The sequence below is a fragment of the Oncorhynchus keta genome, chromosome 27, assembly GCF_023373465.1.
Source record: "Oncorhynchus keta strain PuntledgeMale-10-30-2019 chromosome 27, Oket_V2, whole genome shotgun sequence".
NCBI lineage: Eukaryota > Metazoa > Chordata > Actinopteri > Salmoniformes > Salmonidae > Oncorhynchus > Oncorhynchus keta.
The window spans coordinates 42,732,969-42,754,351 of NC_068447.1; the positions used below are offsets into that span (position 1 = coordinate 42,732,969).

The 21,383-nt window shown below is 42.3% G+C and overlaps 1 protein-coding gene across 4 annotated transcripts; it reads left to right on the forward strand.

The window, feature by feature from the left end:
• Positions 1 to 7,627: 7,627 nt before the first annotated feature.
• On the forward strand, positions 7,628 to 20,742 carry zgc:153867 (uncharacterized protein LOC337226 homolog). 4 transcript variants are annotated; one of them, XM_035739255.2, is made up of 6 exons: positions 7,628 to 7,825; positions 10,161 to 10,188; positions 17,215 to 17,364; positions 17,605 to 17,778; positions 18,108 to 18,185; positions 20,072 to 20,742. In XM_035739255.2, the coding sequence occupies exons 1-6, from the start codon at positions 7,643 to 7,645 to the stop codon at positions 20,098 to 20,100; spliced, it is 642 nt and encodes a 213-aa protein (XP_035595148.1). In that variant the 5' UTR covers positions 7,628 to 7,642; the 3' UTR covers positions 20,101 to 20,742. The 4 variants fall into 4 exon arrangements, with proteins under 4 accessions (XP_035595148.1, XP_035595149.1, XP_035595150.1 ...); XM_035739256.2 differs by having other exon boundaries at positions 17,215 to 17,358; XM_035739257.2 differs by lacking the exons at positions 7,628 to 7,825; positions 10,161 to 10,188 and adding exons at positions 9,304 to 9,455; positions 9,912 to 9,939.
• Positions 20,743 to 21,383: the final 641 nt, after the last annotated feature.

Genomic DNA, 21,383 nt, shown 5'->3' on the forward strand with positions numbered 1-21,383 from the left:
TTGAAAAAATGTTGATTCAACCAGTTTGTGCCCAGTGGGAAGTGCTTTTCTGTTCATATATTTTTTTAAAGTCATTCACTACGAAGTTGCATTTTGCCTATTAGAATTGGTTTGTGAATATAGCCAAAGGATCGGGAATACACAGAAATAGTTTCCTTGAACCTCTCCCGTTTACAGTGGAATTTATGTGAATTTTCGGAGATAAGCTCACATCTGTTAAACAGATCACAACACTCATCGTCTCTCGCCTTTTTCTGAACCACCGAATGAATAGCTGGATTGGAATCATAATTGAAGGTTTAAACCATGATTAAGGTTACGTTACATATTATGTAAGATCTCTATGATCTATACCAGGGGTTCGCAACTCTTACCCTATGAGGTCCAGAACCTGCTGGTTTTCTGTTCCACCTGATAATTAATTGTGCAGTCATTAATGAATAGTTCCTGTTGTCCCAGGTCTAAATCAGTGGAACTGGCTTCGAGGTCCAGAGTCGAGTTTGAGGGATCTATGCATTTATTCAAATTCCTAACTTCTCTCACCTATTAAATATGGGAAATAAGTACTGGTTGAGCAATACTGACATCTAGTGGTATGGATAGATAACTGTGGTGAGTGCCACGGCTCAAATGAGCAAACAGAACCCTACTGTAAAATAGTGTATAAGAGATCATACAAAAGTCACTCTTATGTGGATGATGTTCAAAATATGTGTTGGTCTGATGTGATTAATAAGGAGCATCCAGACGCTGCACTTGATGAATTTATGAAATTGCTTCTTCTGATTATTGATAAACATACAACTGTTAAGGCTCCACTGATTGACGAGGAATTGAAAAACTGTATGGAAATTATGTGACTAAACTCCACAAAAAGAAGACCAAACTTAATAAGTATTATGAAGCCAAGATCAATGATAAAATTAATGATATACATTTTGGGGAGAGTAATTCAAATGAAATGATGGGCAGAAAGACATTCAACACCGTCTGTCATCGAATGAAATGGCTTATTCATCAAAAAAAAATTGAATGATTACTTCATTAGCAAAGTGGGCAAACTTAAGCAGGAAATGCCAACAACGAACAGTGTATAAAAAAAATGAATTGTGAAAGAAAAGCACTGTAAGTTAGAATTTTGTAAAGTTAGTGTGGGAGAGGTGGGGAAATTATTGGTATCAACAATGACAAACCTCCTGGCATTGACAACTTAGATGGAAAGCTACTGAGGATGGTACAGTGGCTTGCGAAAGTATTCACCCCCTTGGCATTTTTCCTATTTTGTTGCCTTACAACATGGAATTTAAATAGAATTTTTTGGGGGGGGGTTGTATCATTTGATTTACCACTTTGAAGATGCAAAATATTTTTTATTGTGAAGCAAACAAGAAATAACACAAAAAAGCAGAAAACTTGAAAGTGCATAAGTATTCACCCTCCCGAAAGTCAATACTTTGTAGAGCCACCATTTGCATCAATTACAGCTGCAAGTCTCTTGGGGTATGTCTCTGTAATCTTGGCACATCTAGCCACTGGGATTTTTGCCCATTCTTCAAGGGAAAACTGCTCCAGCTCCTTCAAGTTGGGTGGGTTCAGATTCTCAATTGGTTTGAGGTCTGGGCTTTGACTAGGCCATTCCAATACATTTGAATGTTTCCCCTTAAATCACTTGAGTGTTGCTTTAGCAGTATGCTTAGGGTCATTGTCCTGCTGGAAGGTGAACCTCCGTCCCAGTCTCAAGTCTCTGGAAGACTGAAACAGGTTTCCCTCAAGAATGTCCCTGTATGTAGCGGCATCCATCATTCCTTCAATTCTGACCAGTTTCCCAGTCCCTGCTGATGAAAAACATCCCCACAGCATGCTGCCACCACCATGCTTCACTGTGGGGATGATGTTCTTAGGGTGATGAGAGGTGTTGGGTTTGCGCTAGACATAGAGTTTTCCTTGATGGTCAAAAAGCTCGATTTTAGTCTCATCTGACCAGAGTACCTTCTTCCATATGTTTGGGGAGTCTCCCACATGCCTTTTGGTGAACACCAAACGTGTTGGCTTATTTCTTTCTTTAAGCAATGACTTTCTCTGGTCACTCTTCCATAAAACCCAGCTCTTTTTTAATTTTGTATTTATTTAACCAGGAAGGGCTCATTGAGATTTAAAATCTATTTTTCAAGAGCGTCCGGGCCAAGATAAGCAGCACCAAGTCATTACAAAAATTACAAACAAACAACATGAAAAACTACAAGTAATCTAGCAAAAACCATAGAATTCACAAGAGTATAACAAAATCAAAAACAGAAAATGAAAAACATTGACAGGTCAGGGAATCAGTCTCAAGATCATTCATCAGTGATTTAAAAATACCAAATCGGGACAAGTTCTTCCAGTTTAAAAGTATTTTGTAAGGCTGGTAGAGAGAGGAGGAATGGAAGCACTACTAAGGTACACAATAGTACATTTTGGTAGATGGAAGGTGCTCTTTGGTAAAAGGGGTAAATTGGTCATCAGAAAGAAAGGAGGACCAAGGCACTCTTCATATAATTAATTTAAATGCCTTTATTAGTATAGCATGTTCAATAGAAACAAGGTTTTTTAAAACCAACGAGTAATTATTTAAAATAGTTGGATCTCCCCCTTTTAAAAGTAGTAGTACAAATGCTGATTTCAGATTTTCGGAATTTCATCACATTCCAGTGTTAGATGTAAGTGGTTCAGCTACCAAAAGATCAGGACCTGCAGGCTTTCTCTGATCTAAGGATTTCAGGGCTTGATGTACCATCTGCACTAAGAATGGCAAAAAGCTAAAAGTTTGACCAGCTCTCACTGGTTCATCCTCACAGGGTTGTACAGAGACAGAGGACGCTGAATCAAACAGCCTACCAGATGATGCAAAGTGCTCATTGAAACAATTCAGCATTTCAGTTTTGTCATATACAGCAACAGAGTCCTTCAAAACACACGACAGTAATTCATTAACACTCCGTGGAGTGTACGGCTTAAAGTGGTCCTATGGACAGATACTCCAATCTCCGCTGTGGAGCTTTGCAGCTCCTTCAGGGTTATCCTTGGTCTCTTTGTTGCCTCTCTGATTAATGCCCTCCATGCCTGGTCCCTGAGGTTTGGTGGGTGTCCCTCCCTTGGCAGGTTTGTTGTGGTGTCATATTCATTCCATTCTTTAATTATGGATTTAATAGTGCTCCATGGGATGTTCAAAGTTTTCAATATTTTTTATAACCCAACCCTGATCTGTACTTCTCCACAACTTTGTCCCTGACCTGTTTGGAGAGTTCCTTGGTTTTGATGGTGCCAGTTGCTTGGTCGTCCCCCTTGCTTAGTGGTGTTGCAGAATCTGGGGCCTTTCAGAACAGGTGTAAATATACTAAGGTCATGTGGCAGATCATGTGACACTTAGATTGCACACAGGTGGACATTATTTAACTAATTATGTGACTTCTGAAGGTAATTGGTTGCACCAGATCTTATTTAGGGGCTTCATGGCAAAGGGGGTGAATACATTTGCACGCACCACTTTTCCATTTTGTATTTTTTATATATTTTTAAGTAATTTATTTTTCTTTCACTTCACCAATTTGGACTATTTTCTGTATGTCCATTATATGAAATAAAAATACAAATCTATTTCAATTACAGGTTGTAATGTTCAAACACAAAGGGGAATGAACACCTTTGCAAGACACTGTAACTGACTATTTTCCACTCCTATATGTCATATTTTTAATCTGACTCATGATGAAAGTGTTTGTCCTCAGGCCTGGAGGGAAGCCTCAGTTATTCAACTACCCAAGAGTGGTAAAACAGCCTTCACTGGTTCTAACAGCAGACCTATCAGCTTGCTGCCAGCTCTTAGCTGTTGGTAAAAATTGTGTTTGACCAAATACAATGCTATTTCTCTGTAAAGAAAATTAAGAAGGGCATTCAACATGTCCTACACTGACACAGGTGACTGATGATTGGTTGAAAGATAATAATAAGATTGTGGGAGCTGTACTGTTACATTTCAGTGCAGCCTTTGATATTATTGACCATAACCTGTTGTTGAGAAAATGTATGTGTTATGGCTTATCAAGCTCTGCCATATCGTGGATTCAGAACTATCTATCTAATAGAACTCGGAGGGTTTTCTTCAATGGAAGCTCCTCTAATGTCAAACACGTAAAGTGTGGTGTACCACATGGCAGCTCTTCAGGTCCTCTACTCTTTTCTATTTTTAGCAATGCCCTGCCACTGGAATTAAATAAAGCATGTGTGTCCATGTATGCTGATGATTCAACCATATACGCATCAGCAACCATAACTAATGAAGTCAGTTTTGCAGTCAGCTTTGGAATGGGTGGCCAGTAATAAACTGGTCCTGAATGTCTCTAAGAGCATTGTATTTGGTACAAAGGATACCCTAAGTTTTAGACCTCAGCTGAATCTGGTAAGGAATGGTGTGGCTATTGAGGAGACTAAATTACTTGGTGTTACCGTAGATTGTAAACTGTCATGGTCAAAACATATAGATTCAATGGTTGTAAAGATGGGGAGAGGTCTGTCCGTAATAAAGAGATGCTCTGCTTTTTTGACACCACACTCCACAAAACAAATCCTACAGGGTCTAGTTTTATCTTTATTATTATCGAGTCATATGGTCAATTGCTGCAAAGAAAGACCTAGTTAAGCTGCAGCTGGCCCAGAACAGAATGGCACGTCTTGCTCTTCATTGCAAATTCCAAATGGTTTGCATAGTCAACTTACACACAGCTCTGACAAAACATGTACTCCACCCGACATGCAACCAGGGGTCTTTTCACAGTCCCCAGGTCCAGAACAAAGTCAAGGAAACGTACAGTATTATACAGAGCCATGAGTGCATGGAAATCCCTTCCATCTCATATAGCGCAAGTGAACAGCAAACCCAGTTTAAAAGAACAAATAAAGCAACACCTCACGGCACAACGCCTCTCCCCCATGTGTCCTACTTGTTGTGTGTATGTACTGCCATCTATGTGTAACTAATAGATACACGCACACTACATGTTAATGTTTTTAAATATATGTCAATTGTAAATGATTTTGTCCGTAATCTCTTTTTCGCCTTGTCGGACCCCAGTAAGACTAGCTGTCGCCAAAACCTTCACAACTTGCAGGATCGCAGTCAGCTCCATGGGTCGTCATTTATAAGGTACTTCCATGTGTCATATAAAATAATATTTTAGTGAAATTAACTTATATCGGAATTCTACAAACATATACTTTTTTTTCAAATTACTCGAAATAAGAGACTTCAAAAGTTTAATGTTCCATTTATATTACATTATCACAGGTGGCTCTGCACATAAAATGATTGATTATTACCATATTCATGTTTGACATATGATCTGCTTCTCCAATGGAATAATACCCAGCCACTGTCAGGATGAATAATCCACACAGGGTGAACTTTGTTTTTGAGAGCGTCTAAATCTGGCAAAAATCTATGTACGGTTTGACACAATGCCTTTTCACACCTCCAGTATGCCTGTATGTGTGTGTGAGAGAGAAAGAGAGATAAAGAAAGAGAGGGAGAGCGAGAGAGAGAGAGAGCGAGAGAGAGTGTCACGCCCTGACCTTGGAGAGCCTTTTTATTTCTCTATTTGGATAGGTCGGGGTGTGATTTGGGTGGGCATTTTAGTGTTTCTATTTCTTTGTTGGCCCGGGTATGGTTCCCAATCAGATGCAGCTGTCTATCGTTGTCTCTGACAGAGAGCGAGAGAGAAAGAGAGAGAGAGAGAGAGAGAGAGACAGAAACAGAATGCGAGAGAGAGAGCCACAGAAACAGAATGCGAGAGAGAGAGCCACAGAAACAGAATGCGAGAGAGAGAGCCACAGAAACAGAATGAGAGAGAGAGAGCCACAGAAACAGAATGAGAGAGAGAGAGCCACAGAAACAGAATGCGAGAGAGAGAGCCACAGAAACAGAATGAGAGAGAGAGAGCCACAGAAACAGAATGAGAGAGAGAGACACACACACAGAAATAGAATGAGAGAGAGAGAGAGCCACAGAAACAGAACGAGAGAGATAGAGCCACAGAAACAGAACGAGAGAGATAGAGCCACAGAAACAGAATGAGAGAGATAGAGCCACAGAAACAGAATGAGAGAGATAGAGCCACAGAAACAGAATGAGAGAGATAGAGCCACAGAAACAGAATGAGAGAGATAGAGCCACAGAAACAGAATGAGAGAGATAGAGCCACAGAAACAGAATGAGAGAGAGAGAGCCACAGAAACAGAATGAGAGAGAGAGAGCCACAGAAACAGAATGAGAGAGAGAGCCACAGAAACAGAATGAGAGAGAGAACCACAGAAACAGAATGAGAGAGAGAGAGCCACAGAAACAGAATGAGAGAGATAGAGCCACAGAAACAGAATGAGAGAGATAGAGCCACAGAAACAGAATGAGAGAGAGAGAGCCACAGAAACAGAATGAGAGAGAGAGGGCCACAGAAACAGAATGAGAGAGAGAAATGGCCACAGAAACAAAATGAGAGATAATTGAAATTGGATTGAAATTGAATTGAATTGAGAAAGAGAGAGACACAGAAACAGAGAGAGAGTGAGAGAGACAGCAATAGAGAGAGAAACACACACTAGGAGACACAGAGAGAGAAATGTGCATAACACGTCATGACAATGAAGCAAATTTACATTGAAATTGAATTGAGAGTGTCCTCAGTTTCTGTGCATGGCAGATCTGATTCTAAAATCACCACAGGAAGGAAGGAAGGAAGGAAGGAAGGAAGGAAGGAAGGAAGGAAGGAAGGAAGGAAGGAAGGAAGGAAGGAAGGAAGGAAGGAAGGAAGGAAGGAAGGAAGGAAGGAAGGAAGGAAGGAAGGAAGGAAGGAAGGAAGGAAGGAAGGAAGGAAGGAAGGAGAAAGGGGGAGAAATATCTGGGGAATAAAGAGAATGTTTATTATTCCAGATTCCAAAATAGAACATTATATTTTTAGCTTTACTGGCTGTTTCAAGTCTTATTGTTACACAAATAGACACAACACACACACCCAAACCGCTTCACAGTATAATTAGTGGCAGGTGTATAGGTGATGATGTGGATAATAATCCAGGAATACTGAGCTCACTTACACAAACAAGCATACTCAGTGACTCACCCACCTGCCTTTCTGACCCATATAAAATGTGTGCTTTCTCTCTATAGCTGCGCCCCCTCCTCATTCGACTCTCCCTCTCATCTCCACTCCTACGCGGCTCAATCTCAGCGTCACTTACATGCTCTTCTCTTCTATACAACCACCTCTCTCTGCCTGATCCACCTGCCTGTCCCCCAGGCAACTATACTCATCCCTCTCTCTCGGGCTCTTTATCTCTCTCTCTCTCTTCTCTATCCGTCTCTCACTCCCTCTCTCTAAATATATCCCTCTCTCTCCACTATCTCCCTCTATTTATAGACTTACCTCTCCATTTCTCTCTCTCTCTAGCTCTCTTGCCATCTCTCCCTCCCTCTTTTCCTCTCTCTCTCGCTCCCGTACACATCTGACACACTTTCTCTATTTCTGCCTCCACTCCTCTCAGCAACCACATTAGTAACCAGTACAGGGAACACTGTGCGAGAGCGACAGAAGTACTGTTACGAACTCCAGAAATGGCCCCAAAAAGAGAACCATCTATTAAGAAGACTCCATCGCCTGTGGCCCAGCAGCCCAGACTCGGGCCTCCTTTCCCTTGCCTCCCCTCAGCTAACCCTGCCCAGCCAAGGTCAGCTCCTGAACAGAAACCCAGGATGCTGCGACCCTCTGATTCTCCATTTGACCCCAGCACCATGGAGGTGAGTGGAGGTGCCTCCCACAGCACCCAACTCTGTGTGTGTGTGTGTGTGTGTGTGTGTGTGTGTGTGTGTGTGTGTGTGTGTGTGTGTGTGTGTGTGTGTGTGTGTGTGTGTGTGTGTGTGTGTGTGTGTGTGTGTGTGTGTGTGTGTGTGTGTGTGTGTGTGTGTGTGTGTGTGTGTGTGTGTGTGTGTGTGACAGCAATGACAGAGCTTATGTGGAACGCAATCCTAAAATCTAGATCAGTGGAAGTCTCTTTACAAAATGTATTGATACAGTGCTGAATAACTACTATGACTAATAGGGCATGCTGAAAATAGCCCAATGCCTCCATGCCATAATAGACTGGAAAGTAGGCAGAGCGATAGTCTGTTTCTTGAGACCCAAGCATTCAATCCATTTTGAAATATGCAGTTTACTGCAATTGTTTTGTCCTGGGAAAATGTTCAAGGCACAAAGCATCTCAAATGATGTTTCTCTTATGTTTCTCAATAGCATGATGTGCTTACAAAGCGGACTCCACAAATCCTCTTCAAAAGAATCTTCCTATTGTCTTATGCGAGACTAATAGGAACCAAACTACCAGTATCATTCTGGGATAAAGATGAGTTGAGAACTAGGGCACTGCTATAGAAGCTGTCTGTGACTGACCTCCTCTGGGAGGGAGTGTGCTTATTTCTCTCCAGGAGATACCCAGATATAACCTTGGGGGGGTTAGTGAAAGGAGATTAAATAATCTAGTTTTCTTTCCTTTGTAAAAATGTTCAATCAGAAATGTAAAATCACAGAGACATCACAATTGGTAGACCTATATTTGTGTTTCATCCACATTAGGCCTGTCACTCTGTTATGAAACATCCATAGCTTTGCTCTCATCCATGCTTTGTATGATACTTTGCAATAGAATTAATGGTCTGCTGCATGTCTGTGTCTCCAGAGTTTATAAAGGGGTCAATATACCCATAGACTGTAAACACTCCTTGGCACTTTGTCCTCATTGATCAGAGGACTAGACAGGTTGTGGCCTAGTCAATGAGCTAGTCTCAGAACCTAAGGAATCCAACACCATTTCTAGAACAGGCCACGGTGAGTATAATGTAGCTAGGTCTATGACAGTTTCAAAATGTTTTACCACGGATAAAAGAGGAAATTAAAAGGGCTAGTTACATATCTAATAATGCTCCTGAGTGGCGCAGCGGTCTAAATCAATCACTGCATCTCAATGCAAGAGCCATCACTACAGCCCCTGGTCCAAATCCAGGCTGTATCACATCCGGCTGTGATTGGGAGTCCCATATGGCGGCTCACAATTGACCCGGTGTCATCCGGGTTTGGCCAGGGTAGGCCGTCATTGTAAATAAGAATTTGTTCCTCACTGACTTCCCTAGTTAAATAAAGGTTGAATTAAAAAATATATTTTTGGTTTTACTATGGAAAAGGGGGGGGGGGGCACTCCAACCCTGACATGGTCCCTGTCCATGGTTATGCGCACTGCGCAGATGCAGCAGAGGAGCTATGACAAGCAAGTAAACATTGCTGGGGCTGTGCTAGTAGGGCTTTTCCTCGCTGTCGACCCCTCACATTCTTCCAGCTCCCGACGTCGTCGACAACACTCCAACAGCCACAGATATGGTGGGTTCTTCAATAACCTGTATTAACTAACTAGCCATCCACTCGAAATCCTATTCTATTTCGGGAATTGTAGCTATGTCGAATTAGCTAACAGTACGTTAATAACTTTACTAGCTAACGGTAGCCAGTTTCATTGAGCTGAACCAACTAGCAAGTTGGCGTTTTGTCGAAGCTAGTTAGCCAAGTGGCTAACGTTAGTTGCTTACTCGCCAGTTTAGCAACCCTAGCGTATTGATATAAAGTGGCATACCAGTAGCTAAATCTCAATACAATTTGCCATTGTCTCCAAATGTCACCCAGATGTTAGTATTTCTCACTGACTAGTAACGTTAGCTAGCTAGTTCCTAGATAAGGGTGTGATAGAAAGTTGTCTGCCTAGCTAGCTAGCCACAGGTCTTTCGCAACAGGATTTTACAAGATCATAGTAGCTAGCTAACTTTATCTTTCTTTGAACAGTCTGACTTCTCAGAAGATCAAATCATGGGTGAGTTACACATGTTGCTAACTAGATTAGCTAACTAGCTAATTTTCCCAAACTTGACCAACTATTGCATGTTGCCATCAACTCAGACAAATGCCACTTATTTTTCTTTCTTGCTCGTCTTACTTTGTCTTTACTGGCTATCATCTGCTTTATGCCTGGTCTGTCATTCCTCCCTATAGTAGCAAAGTTACCACTCTTTCCCTACTGCTTGTTCTTTCCAGATTGAGTTTAACCTGGATCAAATACACGGTGAGTTATCGGCGAATCACCCTAAAATGTGTCCCCTGAGTCTTGGACCTGAATCTAACCGTGTTTAAGGCATGTTGTTGGTCTGATACGGTTGCAGTCACACCATGGATATTACGTTACAAGGTGTCACTGGTATATCTTAATGACAGACTGAGTCTTACCTGTTATTTTAGCCCATTGTGTCATGTCTGTTTGTTTTTTTACTGTCAGTAGAAACTGTTTTCATACCTAGTTTCATCGGCGTTAGCTCGGATCCAATATACAAGGTAGTAATAGGCTCCTGGTGTGTTTGTTAGTGCATTTCTATAGACAGGAAATGCACCTTGTGCATACCATAGGTCGTCACTCCACGTTCTGTGTTTGCATCAATCTGCATACATTCCCAATTGTCCCGTTCCCATGTACCATAAAAGTTTGCATGCCATCTTACTAGCTTGTCATCTCCCCTGGAGTGTTCCCTTTCCTTTTTTGGAGATAGACAAAGACTAGTAGATGAGTCTTCTCCACTCCCTGGCTTGTTTAATCATGGTTGACAATACAGCTCTCTGTCCCTCGCTCCTCCATGACCTAATATGGTGTTGGGAAATGGAACTCAGCGGGCCATGGGGGAAGAGGGAGGCACATTCCTGAGAACAGGAAAAATTACAACAGACCACTGCTGTGTTTGCCTGTAGTTCTGAAGGGATATCCCATACTCTGCAGGCCAGGGTTGCGCTCAATTACACTTCAATTCAGTCAATTTGGGAAGTATATGGACACTTAATTTAAATGTACTTCCTTTTCAGTTTATTTCCTGATTTCACAGAATTGAACAGGAATTGGCCCCTAGTCTGATAAGTGGTCCTAGAACCGAGAGACCACCACCAAGCGCTTACATCATTTCTCCTTCTAGGCCTTTTAGTTGCTTATGGGCCCTTTCTAGTTAGTTCGGCCAGCTTCTTTATAAGACTTTGCTACTACTAATCAACCTGTTTGTTTTAAGGAAATATTCAGCTGAATAGTAAAAAAAATAAAACCAAATGGACTGATCTCAATAACCTATGGTTGAGATGCTTTGGCATTGTCATTGCTTCTACACTGTCTGCTATGGATTTAGTGTTTTCTGTGCCCTACACTAATACTCAGTAGAAACCTGCATGCCTCCTTGGAAGGCTTCGATAACATCTCCCGACCTTATATTACGCAGACCTATTTAAGGTCATCAAATATTCAGATGGAAGTAAATGCACAAAAGAGATTAGGACATTTGAGAACTTACTGGTGCGAAGACTCAAGTGTTGGTTACATAGGAATTCATATCAGATTTGTTTTCTCCCCCTTGTTGATATTTGAGTCTACAGCTTAATTAGGCACATTTACAAAGCTCATTATAGTTAGTGTAGGCAGTAGCAGATGAGCCTCTTGTGGCTGTTTAGTTTGACTTGTTTGTCATTACTTGTTAATGTGGATGCGGACTAGGCAAATTCCCTTAGTGACCTGGATGTTGTGCCATTAAAAGGGAACCGTTGTCATATGTCATAACCGTTGTCTACAGTGGATCATTTTCCCCAGCCTTGCTTAGGTAATAACACCTGAGCAGAATGACTTCTTCCCCCATCTACGCTGCTGGCCTCAATTAACCCAAACAGCCCTTGTTATCTCGGGTAGAGTCTGATAGGCGCCTTCGTGTAAAATGAGCTGGCTTCTGTCGAAATCACACGGAGAGACCCTGTCAATGGCGCACAATTTGCGCGCAAGAGTAGCCAGCGTCAATTCACATACACTGCGAAGCCAACGGAATTGTCATGAAAATCCACAATAAACAGTTGTATTTGTTCGCTATGTAGCCCCTGGGGGGTATTATTGTGAGTTCCTTTTGACTCCCCTTAGATGTCCTACGCAAGCTGCTGTACCTATGCTGAAGTCTTGTTGCTTTGCTAGCTTTTTGGTATTTTATTAGGGTCCCCATTAGCTGTTGCAAAAGCAGCAGCTACTCTTCCTGGGGTCCACATAAAACATAACACAGAATGACATAATACAGAACATCATTAGACAAGAACAGCTCAAGGACAGAACTACATACATTTTTAAAAAGGCACACGTAACCTACATATCAATGCATACACACAAACTATCTAGGTCAAATAGGGAGAGGCGTTGTGCCGCGAGGTGTTGCTTTACCTGTTTTTTGAAACCAGGTTTGCTGTTTATTTGAGCAATATGAGATGGAAGGAAGTTCCATGCAATAAGGGCTCTATATAATAGTGTACGTTTTCTTGAATTTGTTCTGGATTTGGGGAAAAGACCCCTGGTGGCATGTCTGGTGGGTGTGTGTGTCAGAGCTGTGCAAGTTGACTATGCAAACAACGTATGGATTTTCAACACAAATGTTTCTTATTAAATGAAGTGATGCAGTCAGTCTCTCCTCAACTCGTAGCCAAGAGAGACTGACATGCATACTATTAATATCAGCGCTCTGATTACAATTAAGAGCAAAACATGCCACTCGGTTCTGGGCCAGCTGCAGCTTAACTAGGTCTTTCCTTGCAGCACTGGACCACACTAGAGCCTGCAGAACTTGCTTTTTGGAGTGTGGTGTCAAAAAAGCAGAGTCTTTTTAAAAAATTATGGCTAGACCTCCCCCCATCTTTATAACCATTGAATCTATATGTTTTGACCATGACAGTTTACAATCTAAAGTAACGGCAAATAATTTAGTCTCCTCAACTTGTTCAACAGCCACACCATTCATTACCTTATTCAGCTGAGGTTAAGAACTTAAGGGGTGATTTGTACCAAGTACAATGCTCTTAGTTTTAGAGATGTTCAGGACCAGTTTATTACTGGCCACCCATTCCAAAACAGACTGCAACTCTTTAAGGGTTTCAGTGACTTCATTAGATGTGGTTGCTGATGCATATATGGTTGAATCATCAGCATACATTAAAAATATATATATATTTAACCAGGTAGGCCAGTTGAGAACAAGTTATCATTTACAACTGCAACCTGGCCATGATAAAGCAAAGCAGTGCGACAAAAACAACACAGAGTTAAACAAACAAACGTACAGTCAATAACACAATAGAAAAATCTATGTACAGTGTGGGCAAATGTAGGGAGTTAAGGCAATAAATAGGCCATAGAGGCGAAATAATTCAAATTTAGCATTAACACTGCAGTGATAATGTGCAGATGATGATTGTGCAAGTAGATACTGGGGTGCAAAGAGCAAGAGGATAAGTAACAACATGGGGATGAGGTAATTGGGTGTGCTATTTACAGATTGGCTGTGTAGAGGTACAGTGATCGGAAAGCTGCTCTGACAGCTGATGCTTAAAGTTGGAGAGGGAGATATGAGTCTCCAGCTTCAGTGATATTATTATTATTATTTTTTTTTTTGCCATTTGTTCCAGTCATTGGCAGCAGTGAACTGGAAGGAAAGGCGGCCAAAGGAAGTGTTGGCTTTGGGGATGACCAGGGAAATATAGCTGCTGGAGCGTGTTCTACGGGTGGGTGTTGCTATGGTGACCAGTTTGCTGAGATAAGGTGGGGCTTTACCTAGCATAGACTTATAGATGACCAGGAGCCAGTGGGTTTGGTGACAAATATGTAGTGAGGGCCAGCCAGCGAGAGCATACAGGTCTCAGTGGTGGGTCGTTTTTGGGGCTTTGGTGACAAAAAAGATGGCACTGTGATAGACTACATCTACATCTTTGCTGAGTAGAGTGTCGGAGGCTATTTAGTGAATGACATCGCCAAAGTCAAGGATCGGTAGGATAGTCCGTTTTAGGAGGGTATGTTTGGCAGCATGAGTGAAGGAGGCTTTGTTGTGAAATAGGAAGCCGATTCTATAATTACTTTTGGATTGGAGATGCTTAATGTGAATCTGGAAGGAGAGATTACAGTCTAACCAGACACCTAGGTATTTGTAGTTATAAGTCAGAACCGTCCAGAGTAGTGATGCTAGTCTGGCGGGAGGGTGCAGGCAGCAATCGGTTGAAGAGCATGCATTTAGTTTTACTAGCATTTAAAAGCAGTTGGAGGCCACGGAATGAGTGTTGTATGGCATTGAAGCTCATTTGGAGGTTTGTTAGCACAGTGTCCAAAGAAGGGCCAATGTACACAGAATGGTGTCTGTGTAGAGGTGGATCAGAGACTCACCAGCAGCAAGAGCAACATCATTGATGTATACAGAGAAGAGTCTGCCTGAGAATTGAACCCTGTGGCACCCCCATAGAGACTGCCAGAGGTCCGGACAACAGGCCCTCCAATTTGACACACTGAACTCTGTCAAAGAAGTAGATGGTGAACCAGGTGAGGCAGTCATTTGAGCAGCCGAGGCTGTTGAGTCTGCCGATAAGAATGTGGTGATTGACAGAGTCGAAAGCCTTGGCCAGGTCGACGAAGACTGCTGCACAGTACTATCTTTTATCGATGGCGGTTATGATATTGTTTAGGACCTTGAGCGTGGCTGAGGTGCACCGTAAACCAGATTGCATAGTGGAGAAGGTACGGTGGGATTCGAAATGGTCGGTGATCTGTTTAACTTGGCTTTTGAAGATTTTGTAAAGGCAGGGCAGGATGGATATAGGTCTATAACAATTTGGGTCTAGTGTCTCCCCCTTTGAAGCGGGGGATGACAGTGTCAGTTTTCCAATCTTTGGGGATCTCAGACAATACGAAAGAGAGGTTGAATAGGCTAGTAATAGGGGTTGCAACAATTGTGATGGATCATTTTAGAGAGTGTCCAGATTGTCTAGCCCAGCTGATTTGTAGGGATCCATATGTTACATCTCTTTTAGAACATCAGCTGTCTGGATTTGGGTGAAGGAGAAGTGGGGAGGGGGCTTGGGCACGTTGCTGCAGGGGGTGCTGAGATGTTGGTAGGGGTAGCCAGGTGGAAAGCATGGCCAGCTGTAGAAAAATGCTTGTTGAAATTATCGATTATCGTAGATTTATTGGTGGTGACAATGTGTCCTATCCTCAGTGTAATGGGCAGCTGGGAGGATGTGCTCTTATTCTCCATGGACTTTAGTGTCTCAACTTTTTGGAATTAGTGCTACAGGATGCAAATTTCTGTTTTAAAAAGCCAGCCTTAGATTTCCTAACTGACTGAGTATATTGGTTGCTGACTTCTCTGAAAAGTTGCATATCTCGGGGGATGTTTGATGCTAATGAAGAACACCACAGGATGTTTTTGTGCTGTTCAAGGGCAGTCAAGTCTGGGATGAACCAAGGGCTATATCTGTTCTTAGTTCAACATTTTTTGGGCGGGGCGTGCTTTTTTAAGATGGTGAGGAAAGCTCTTTTAAACAGCAACCAGGCATCCTTTTCTGACGGGATGAGGTAATATCCTTCCAGGATACCCGGGCCAGGTCTATTATAAAGGCCTGCTCATTGAAGTGTTTTAGGGAGCGTTTGACAGTGATGAGGGGTGGTCGTTTGCCCACAACCCATTACACATGCAGGAAATGTGGCAATGATCGCTGGGATCCTGGTTGAAGACAGCAGAGGTATATTGAGAGGGCAAGTTGGTCAGGAGGATATCTAAGAGGGGGCCCATGGTTACGGATTTAGGGTTGTACCTCGTAGGTTCCTTGATCATTTGTGTAAGCTTGAGGGCATTTAGCTTAGATTGTAGGATGGCCGGGGTTATAAGCATGTCCCAGTTTAGGTCACCTAACAGTACAAACTCTGAATTGATTGCCCCCCCCATTGATCTTCACATATGGTGTCCAGGGCACAGCTGGGGGCTGAAGGGGGTCTAACATGTGGCAACTGTGAGAGACTTGTTTCTGGAATGGTGGATTTTTAGAAGTAGAAGCTCGAATTGTTCGGGCACAGACCTGGATAGTATGACAGAACTCTGCAGGCTATCTCTGCAGTAGATTGGAACTCCGCCCGCTTTGGCATTTCTATCTTGTCGGAAAATGTTATAGTTAGGGATAGAAATTTCAGGATTTTTGGTGGCCTTCTTAAGCCAGGATTCAGACACGGCTAGGACATTTGGGTTGGCGGCGTGTGCTATAGCAGGGAGCAAAACAAACATAGACACCCATGCTTTGTTTAATGCCAGTGGCAGGTCATTGGTAAAAATAGAAGAGTAGAGGGTCTAGAGAGCTGCCCTGCGGTACACCACACATTAGAGACGCTTCCATTAAAGAAAACCCTTTGAGTTCTATTAGATATAGCTCTGAATCCACAATATGGCAGAGGTTGAAAAGCCATAGCACAACATCACAAGGATGTTGTAGCTAATTAACCTGACTTGTAAACAAACAAGTCTCATTCTTCTACAAACAGTGATGTTATTCTCTCTTGAAATCGGAGTCCCCGGGTTTTGTTTAGGCTATAAGCCTGTGACACAAAGCACAAAGCTGCGTTTAACATTTTTAAAAACAATGTAGTCTATTTGACTGATGAACCTTAGCTTGCAGGCAAATACATTTTAAACTACATCTTTAGTCTACTTAGCATAGGGAAGATCATAACAATTCCTATTCTGCACACGACCCACACAATTTATCTTCTTATTAAATAGACTTGCTTTCTAAGTTGACGCTTGCAGTCCATCTATTTTCTCTCATTAACTCGTATGCATTCTATTTCCAGTGTGAGCACACTCGTTCATTCGCTTAAAAAAAGCTTTTTGTTTGAATCGGGCTTTAGGCTACCCACTCCACTGTAGTTGGTGCTATCTCATTTGACTTTCCTATGTGCCACCGTGTTGATCCCGCTGGTCAGGTGAAGGGAAACCATGATTCGTTCATTCATGGAATAAGCTGATGTTAAACAATGCCAAGTCCACTAACCTGTTATTCTAGCTAAAACTACCTGAAGTAATACGCGCATTATCAGTTGTTTGGTGTCTTTTTTTCTCTGGCCTCTCTTTACATATCCAACCTCTCTTGCGTTTCCAACTTGTTCACCGTCTTCCCGTCTTGAAATGTTTTTGCTCCATCTCCTCCTAACCATTTAACATCCCTCTCCCAAACCCACTCCTTCTCTCCTCACACTCAACCATATCTCCCTCCCTCCTTCTAGAGTTTAAGGAGGCTTTCCTCCTCTTCGACAGAACCGGCGATGGGAAGATCAGTTACAGTCAGTGCGGCGACGTCATGCGGGCGTTGGGCCAGAACCCCGTCAATGCAGAGGTCCTCAAGGTCCTGGGCAACCCCAAGGCTGAGGGTGAGGGTGAGATACAATAGAATACTAGTGTTCTATTTCATTATGTGCCCTAAACATATCTCTCTATCAGAACATGTTTGGACCAGGGTTCTTTGAATTTTCACAAGCGAAGGCGTTATCCGATGCCAAAATGATCTTAACCGCCTTTGACCTTGCGATCACTCTTGTGCTGAAAGGGTTGTAATGTTTAGACCCCTGTGTTCATTCATATCATCAATTAATTAATTTCCTCCACTTCTACTTCAGAGATGAACCACAAGATGCTTGACTTTGAGCAGTTCCTGCCCATGCTGCAGGCCATCGCTAAGAATAAGGACCAGGGCTCCTTTGAGGATTTCGTTGAGGGACTGCGAGTCTTTGATAAGGAGGGCAACGGCACCGTAATGGGGGCAGAGCTGCGCCACGTCCTCACCACACTAGGTGGGTTACTGGAGCGTCATTATTTTACTCTCATCCACATCTGAGGAAAGACATTTCATGCAGAATGCAAATCCCTGAGCAAAAGGTTATCTAATTTGGAAGTTGACTCGGAAAATATAAATCCCAAATGTCGCAAAGATATTCTCCGTAATGTGACCTTTTTAAAAAATTTTTATCAAAGCACAAACATCAAGCCACACTTCAGATTTCAAGACGATTACTGATTTTAAAGTGTGTTCTTTTTAAGGTCAACATGAATGAGAACACCCAACTTTTGAACATAAGTGTAGCTATTCCTTTACTAATATATGAGTTTGTCTGTCTATCAGGGGAGAAGATGACGGAGGAGGAGGTCGAGACGCTTCTTGCCGGACACGAGGATGCTAATGGCTGTATTAACTATGAAGGTGAGTGGGAGGGAGGGGAAACGGAGAATGAAAGATGGAGATAGAGGAGACACGGATGTGTTGTTGGGTCTGATTAGGTTAACAATGTGTTGCAAGTACCCCACCACCCTTACACGACTTCTACTTCTAACCACAACACCCTGGTTATGCAATGATGACCGTGCATGTTTCCTGGGCTACAGTGTGTACAAAATGAAGATATGGATGTTTTGGGGCAAAGGTTTGTTTATCCAGGGATCAATATTGATAGCGCTATCTTGCAGGTAGCCTTGAGGTTAAGAGCATTGGGCCAGTAACCGAAAGGTTGCTGGTTCAAATCCCTGAGCCGACTAGGTGAAAAATCTCTCTGCCCTTGAGCAAGGCACTTAACCCCCATTCCTCTTATGAGTCACTCTGGATAAGAGCATCTGCTAAATGACAAGTGTCGATGGCTGAAAAGTGGACACGTTTGTTTTTCTATACCGTTGAAGCAGTTGGCTGAAGAATTGGACTGAGGCGGTGAAAGTGCCAGCGATTACCATCTCCTGTGTCTCTGCACAGCGATGCAGCTCTGCAACGTTTTGTATACAGTAACTGTTTGGTGATGGGAGAACCAGATGGTGAATACAAAAACGGAATTGGTAACATGCTGTGTAACTGTTCTTCCTCCACAGCGTTTGTGCGTACCATCATGTCTGGCTGAGCGCCGGTATGAGCAGGGCAGCAGAGGGTATACTGTAGAGCCTACTTGAACAACGGGCTTCTTCTCAGGCTCTCCTGCTTTTAGGCATCCCTGCAAAACATACACACAAAAGCTGTTATTTGCCTTGTAAACCCATTGTACATCTTGCAGTGGGATAGCCTGGTGCGAGAGAGCCCTGTTGTAGGGCAGTTTGGACTGGAGGTTTTGACTCGTTGGTAGACTCCCTGTTCTCTCCTGCTGCCCCCTGTGTCTCTCCTACCCTGAGCCTGGCTGCTACAGCAGGCCCCTCTGCATGTCTGGATATCCCCTCTGTCTGAAGGATTAGTGGAATCTTATTTGTATTCCTCGCTTCCTCACACCTTTTCCTTCAATGCGTTTTGGAGAAGAGGAGAGTGGAAATACAATTGATATTCACCCTATAGAGGGGTAGTTTATACATGCAGAGCACTCCAGCAGGAGTGGTTGTTGTATTCCATGTTGTGTTCAGAGCTGGGCTGGATAATGTAATTGAGCACCTTTTACAGCAGCTACCCACAATGCAATTTTCTCATTTGGGCCTCTCATCACATGAATTCCATGCTGCCACAAATAGGCAGTTTGCCTTGGAAGTCTCTCTGTGGAAAGCCCCTACATGAGAATTAACACTAAATTGACCATTTTAATCAATGTGAGCATATCTTATATATTCCCCCAACTCTGACATAACAGACCAGTCACTCCTCCCTTTTTACTAACCCCAGAATTGCAGTGCATTTGCTATTTTTGCTGGCGATATCTTCTCTCCTTAAGGACACTGATTATAGCTGAGTGCTATTGTGCTCTCCCCTTCTCTTCTAATCTTTCCTCCCCTGATCTTTGCCTCATAGAGAAAACAAAGATGGTTTATCTTCTTTAACGATCTCTTGGATCTAAGACCAGTCATCCTGGCCAAATCCATCCACTTTGGCTGACTAGGAGATACTGTAGAGATGATCGCTCAACCTCTGTCCTCCTCCCTCTCCCACACTTTCCTCTACTCATGGACTTAGAGAAACAAGCGATGTACCTCCTACAACAGCATCCCGTTTATATAAAGTAAACAATGTTGAGGTCGAAGGGTTAATTTTCAAAACAACCAGGATGTTACTGTATTTGGAGATGATCCCCCCCCAATTAGCTGTGATTGTAATGTTTTTTTCTCTCTTCCTCTTTCTTTACATCACAGAACTCGTCCGGATGGTCATGAGCGGTTGAAGATCGGGAAGAACATTCCTTCCTATTCTTCGTTTTCACCCTGTTTATTTCTGTGACGCATTTCCCCTCCTTTTTGCAACTAGTTTCCAGTCCTGCCCGTTTCCTGTGCAATTTTATTAGTTCTTCACGTCTCTTTTTTAATTTTTTTTTCGAAAGTGCCTTTACATGCCCAAGGTAAGACCATTAGCAACCAAGCTTCTTTAAAAAAAAATGTTTTATGCGTCAGCCTGGTCCATTGAAATTAAGAATAAGACCAACTTGCATGTAATTAGAAGCTTGTGTGCTGCTGGCGTGACCAGCAATAACATTCCGAGAGAGAGAGCACTTCATACCAACTGTTTGCGCCGTCTTGCCAGTTGCCAACTCTGTCAATGGTTTGACAGTGACAGCAATGGAGTTGTCGAGACGGCACAAAAAGGATCTGAGACCAGGCTAATGAAGACTTGCTTTGGCTGGTAATGTCTCCCTTCCTATCGCTGCCAGAGCTATGCAGTTTGTTAACCAATATGTATAAGAAGCCATACAATCATGACGACATAGAAATCCATGAGCGGTTCAGTGGATTTTTTTCCTTTTTTTCTTCCATTTATTTGTTGCAGCGGTCAAATAAAAAATAAAAAAAGATTTTCTGAAGAAAAACAATGTGCTTTGTTTTTTTTTCTAACAAATTAAAATTGTTAACATGATTTGACAGGGTGAACATAATACACCTATGAGTGTTTATTGTACAATCATTTTAGCTCCACAAATGTTTAACTGACTCATTTCATCTTTTAACTAGTGCTCAAAAATGTGTTGCCATCTATTAAGTGGGCACAAGAGGGCAGTGTTGTGTCTGTTGCAAAAATACCATTCGTACTCAGCACATCCAAGCAACGTCTACTGCATGTTTTGTGAATTACATGTTAGGCGGTAACCATAAACCCACAATGAAACCATAACTAATTTAATGACTACAATTCTAAAAGTCTGCTTTTTATTGAATATTATCATTATGAGTTTGTACTGTTGGAAAAGGCACTCAAATGGGAATAGTTTTCTTCATATTAAATGTTTCTATAGTTACGAAGTTCTCTTGTAACCAGTGTAATATTGTTCTTAAGAGCTTTTGTGTATTTTACAACCACTTCAACCTCAACTTTCCTTGGCTCTGACTGAATTTTAAAAAGATAATTATTGCGTTGAGATTGTACAACAGTCAACTGATCAGTGTCTGATCCTGTATGACAGTGTTCTCGATTGGAGCATGAAGCTGTATGACAGTGTTCTGGAACATTCCCAGT

What these genes read in the sequence shown, in the direction of transcription:
- zgc:153867 (XM_035739255.2), top strand. Translation starts at nt 7,643, where the DNA reads ATGGCCCCAAAAAGAGAACCATCTATTAAGAAGACTCCATCGCCTGTG. An exon ending in TTGACCCCAGCACCATGGAG is followed by an intron (nt 7,826 to 10,160) that starts GTGAGTGGAGGT and finishes TGTTCTTTCCAG; the next exon opens with ATTGAGTTTAACCTGGATCA. An exon ending in TGGCTGTATTAACTATGAAG is followed by an intron (nt 18,186 to 20,071) that starts GTGAGTGGGAGG and finishes TTTACATCACAG; the next exon opens with AACTCGTCCGGATGGTCATG.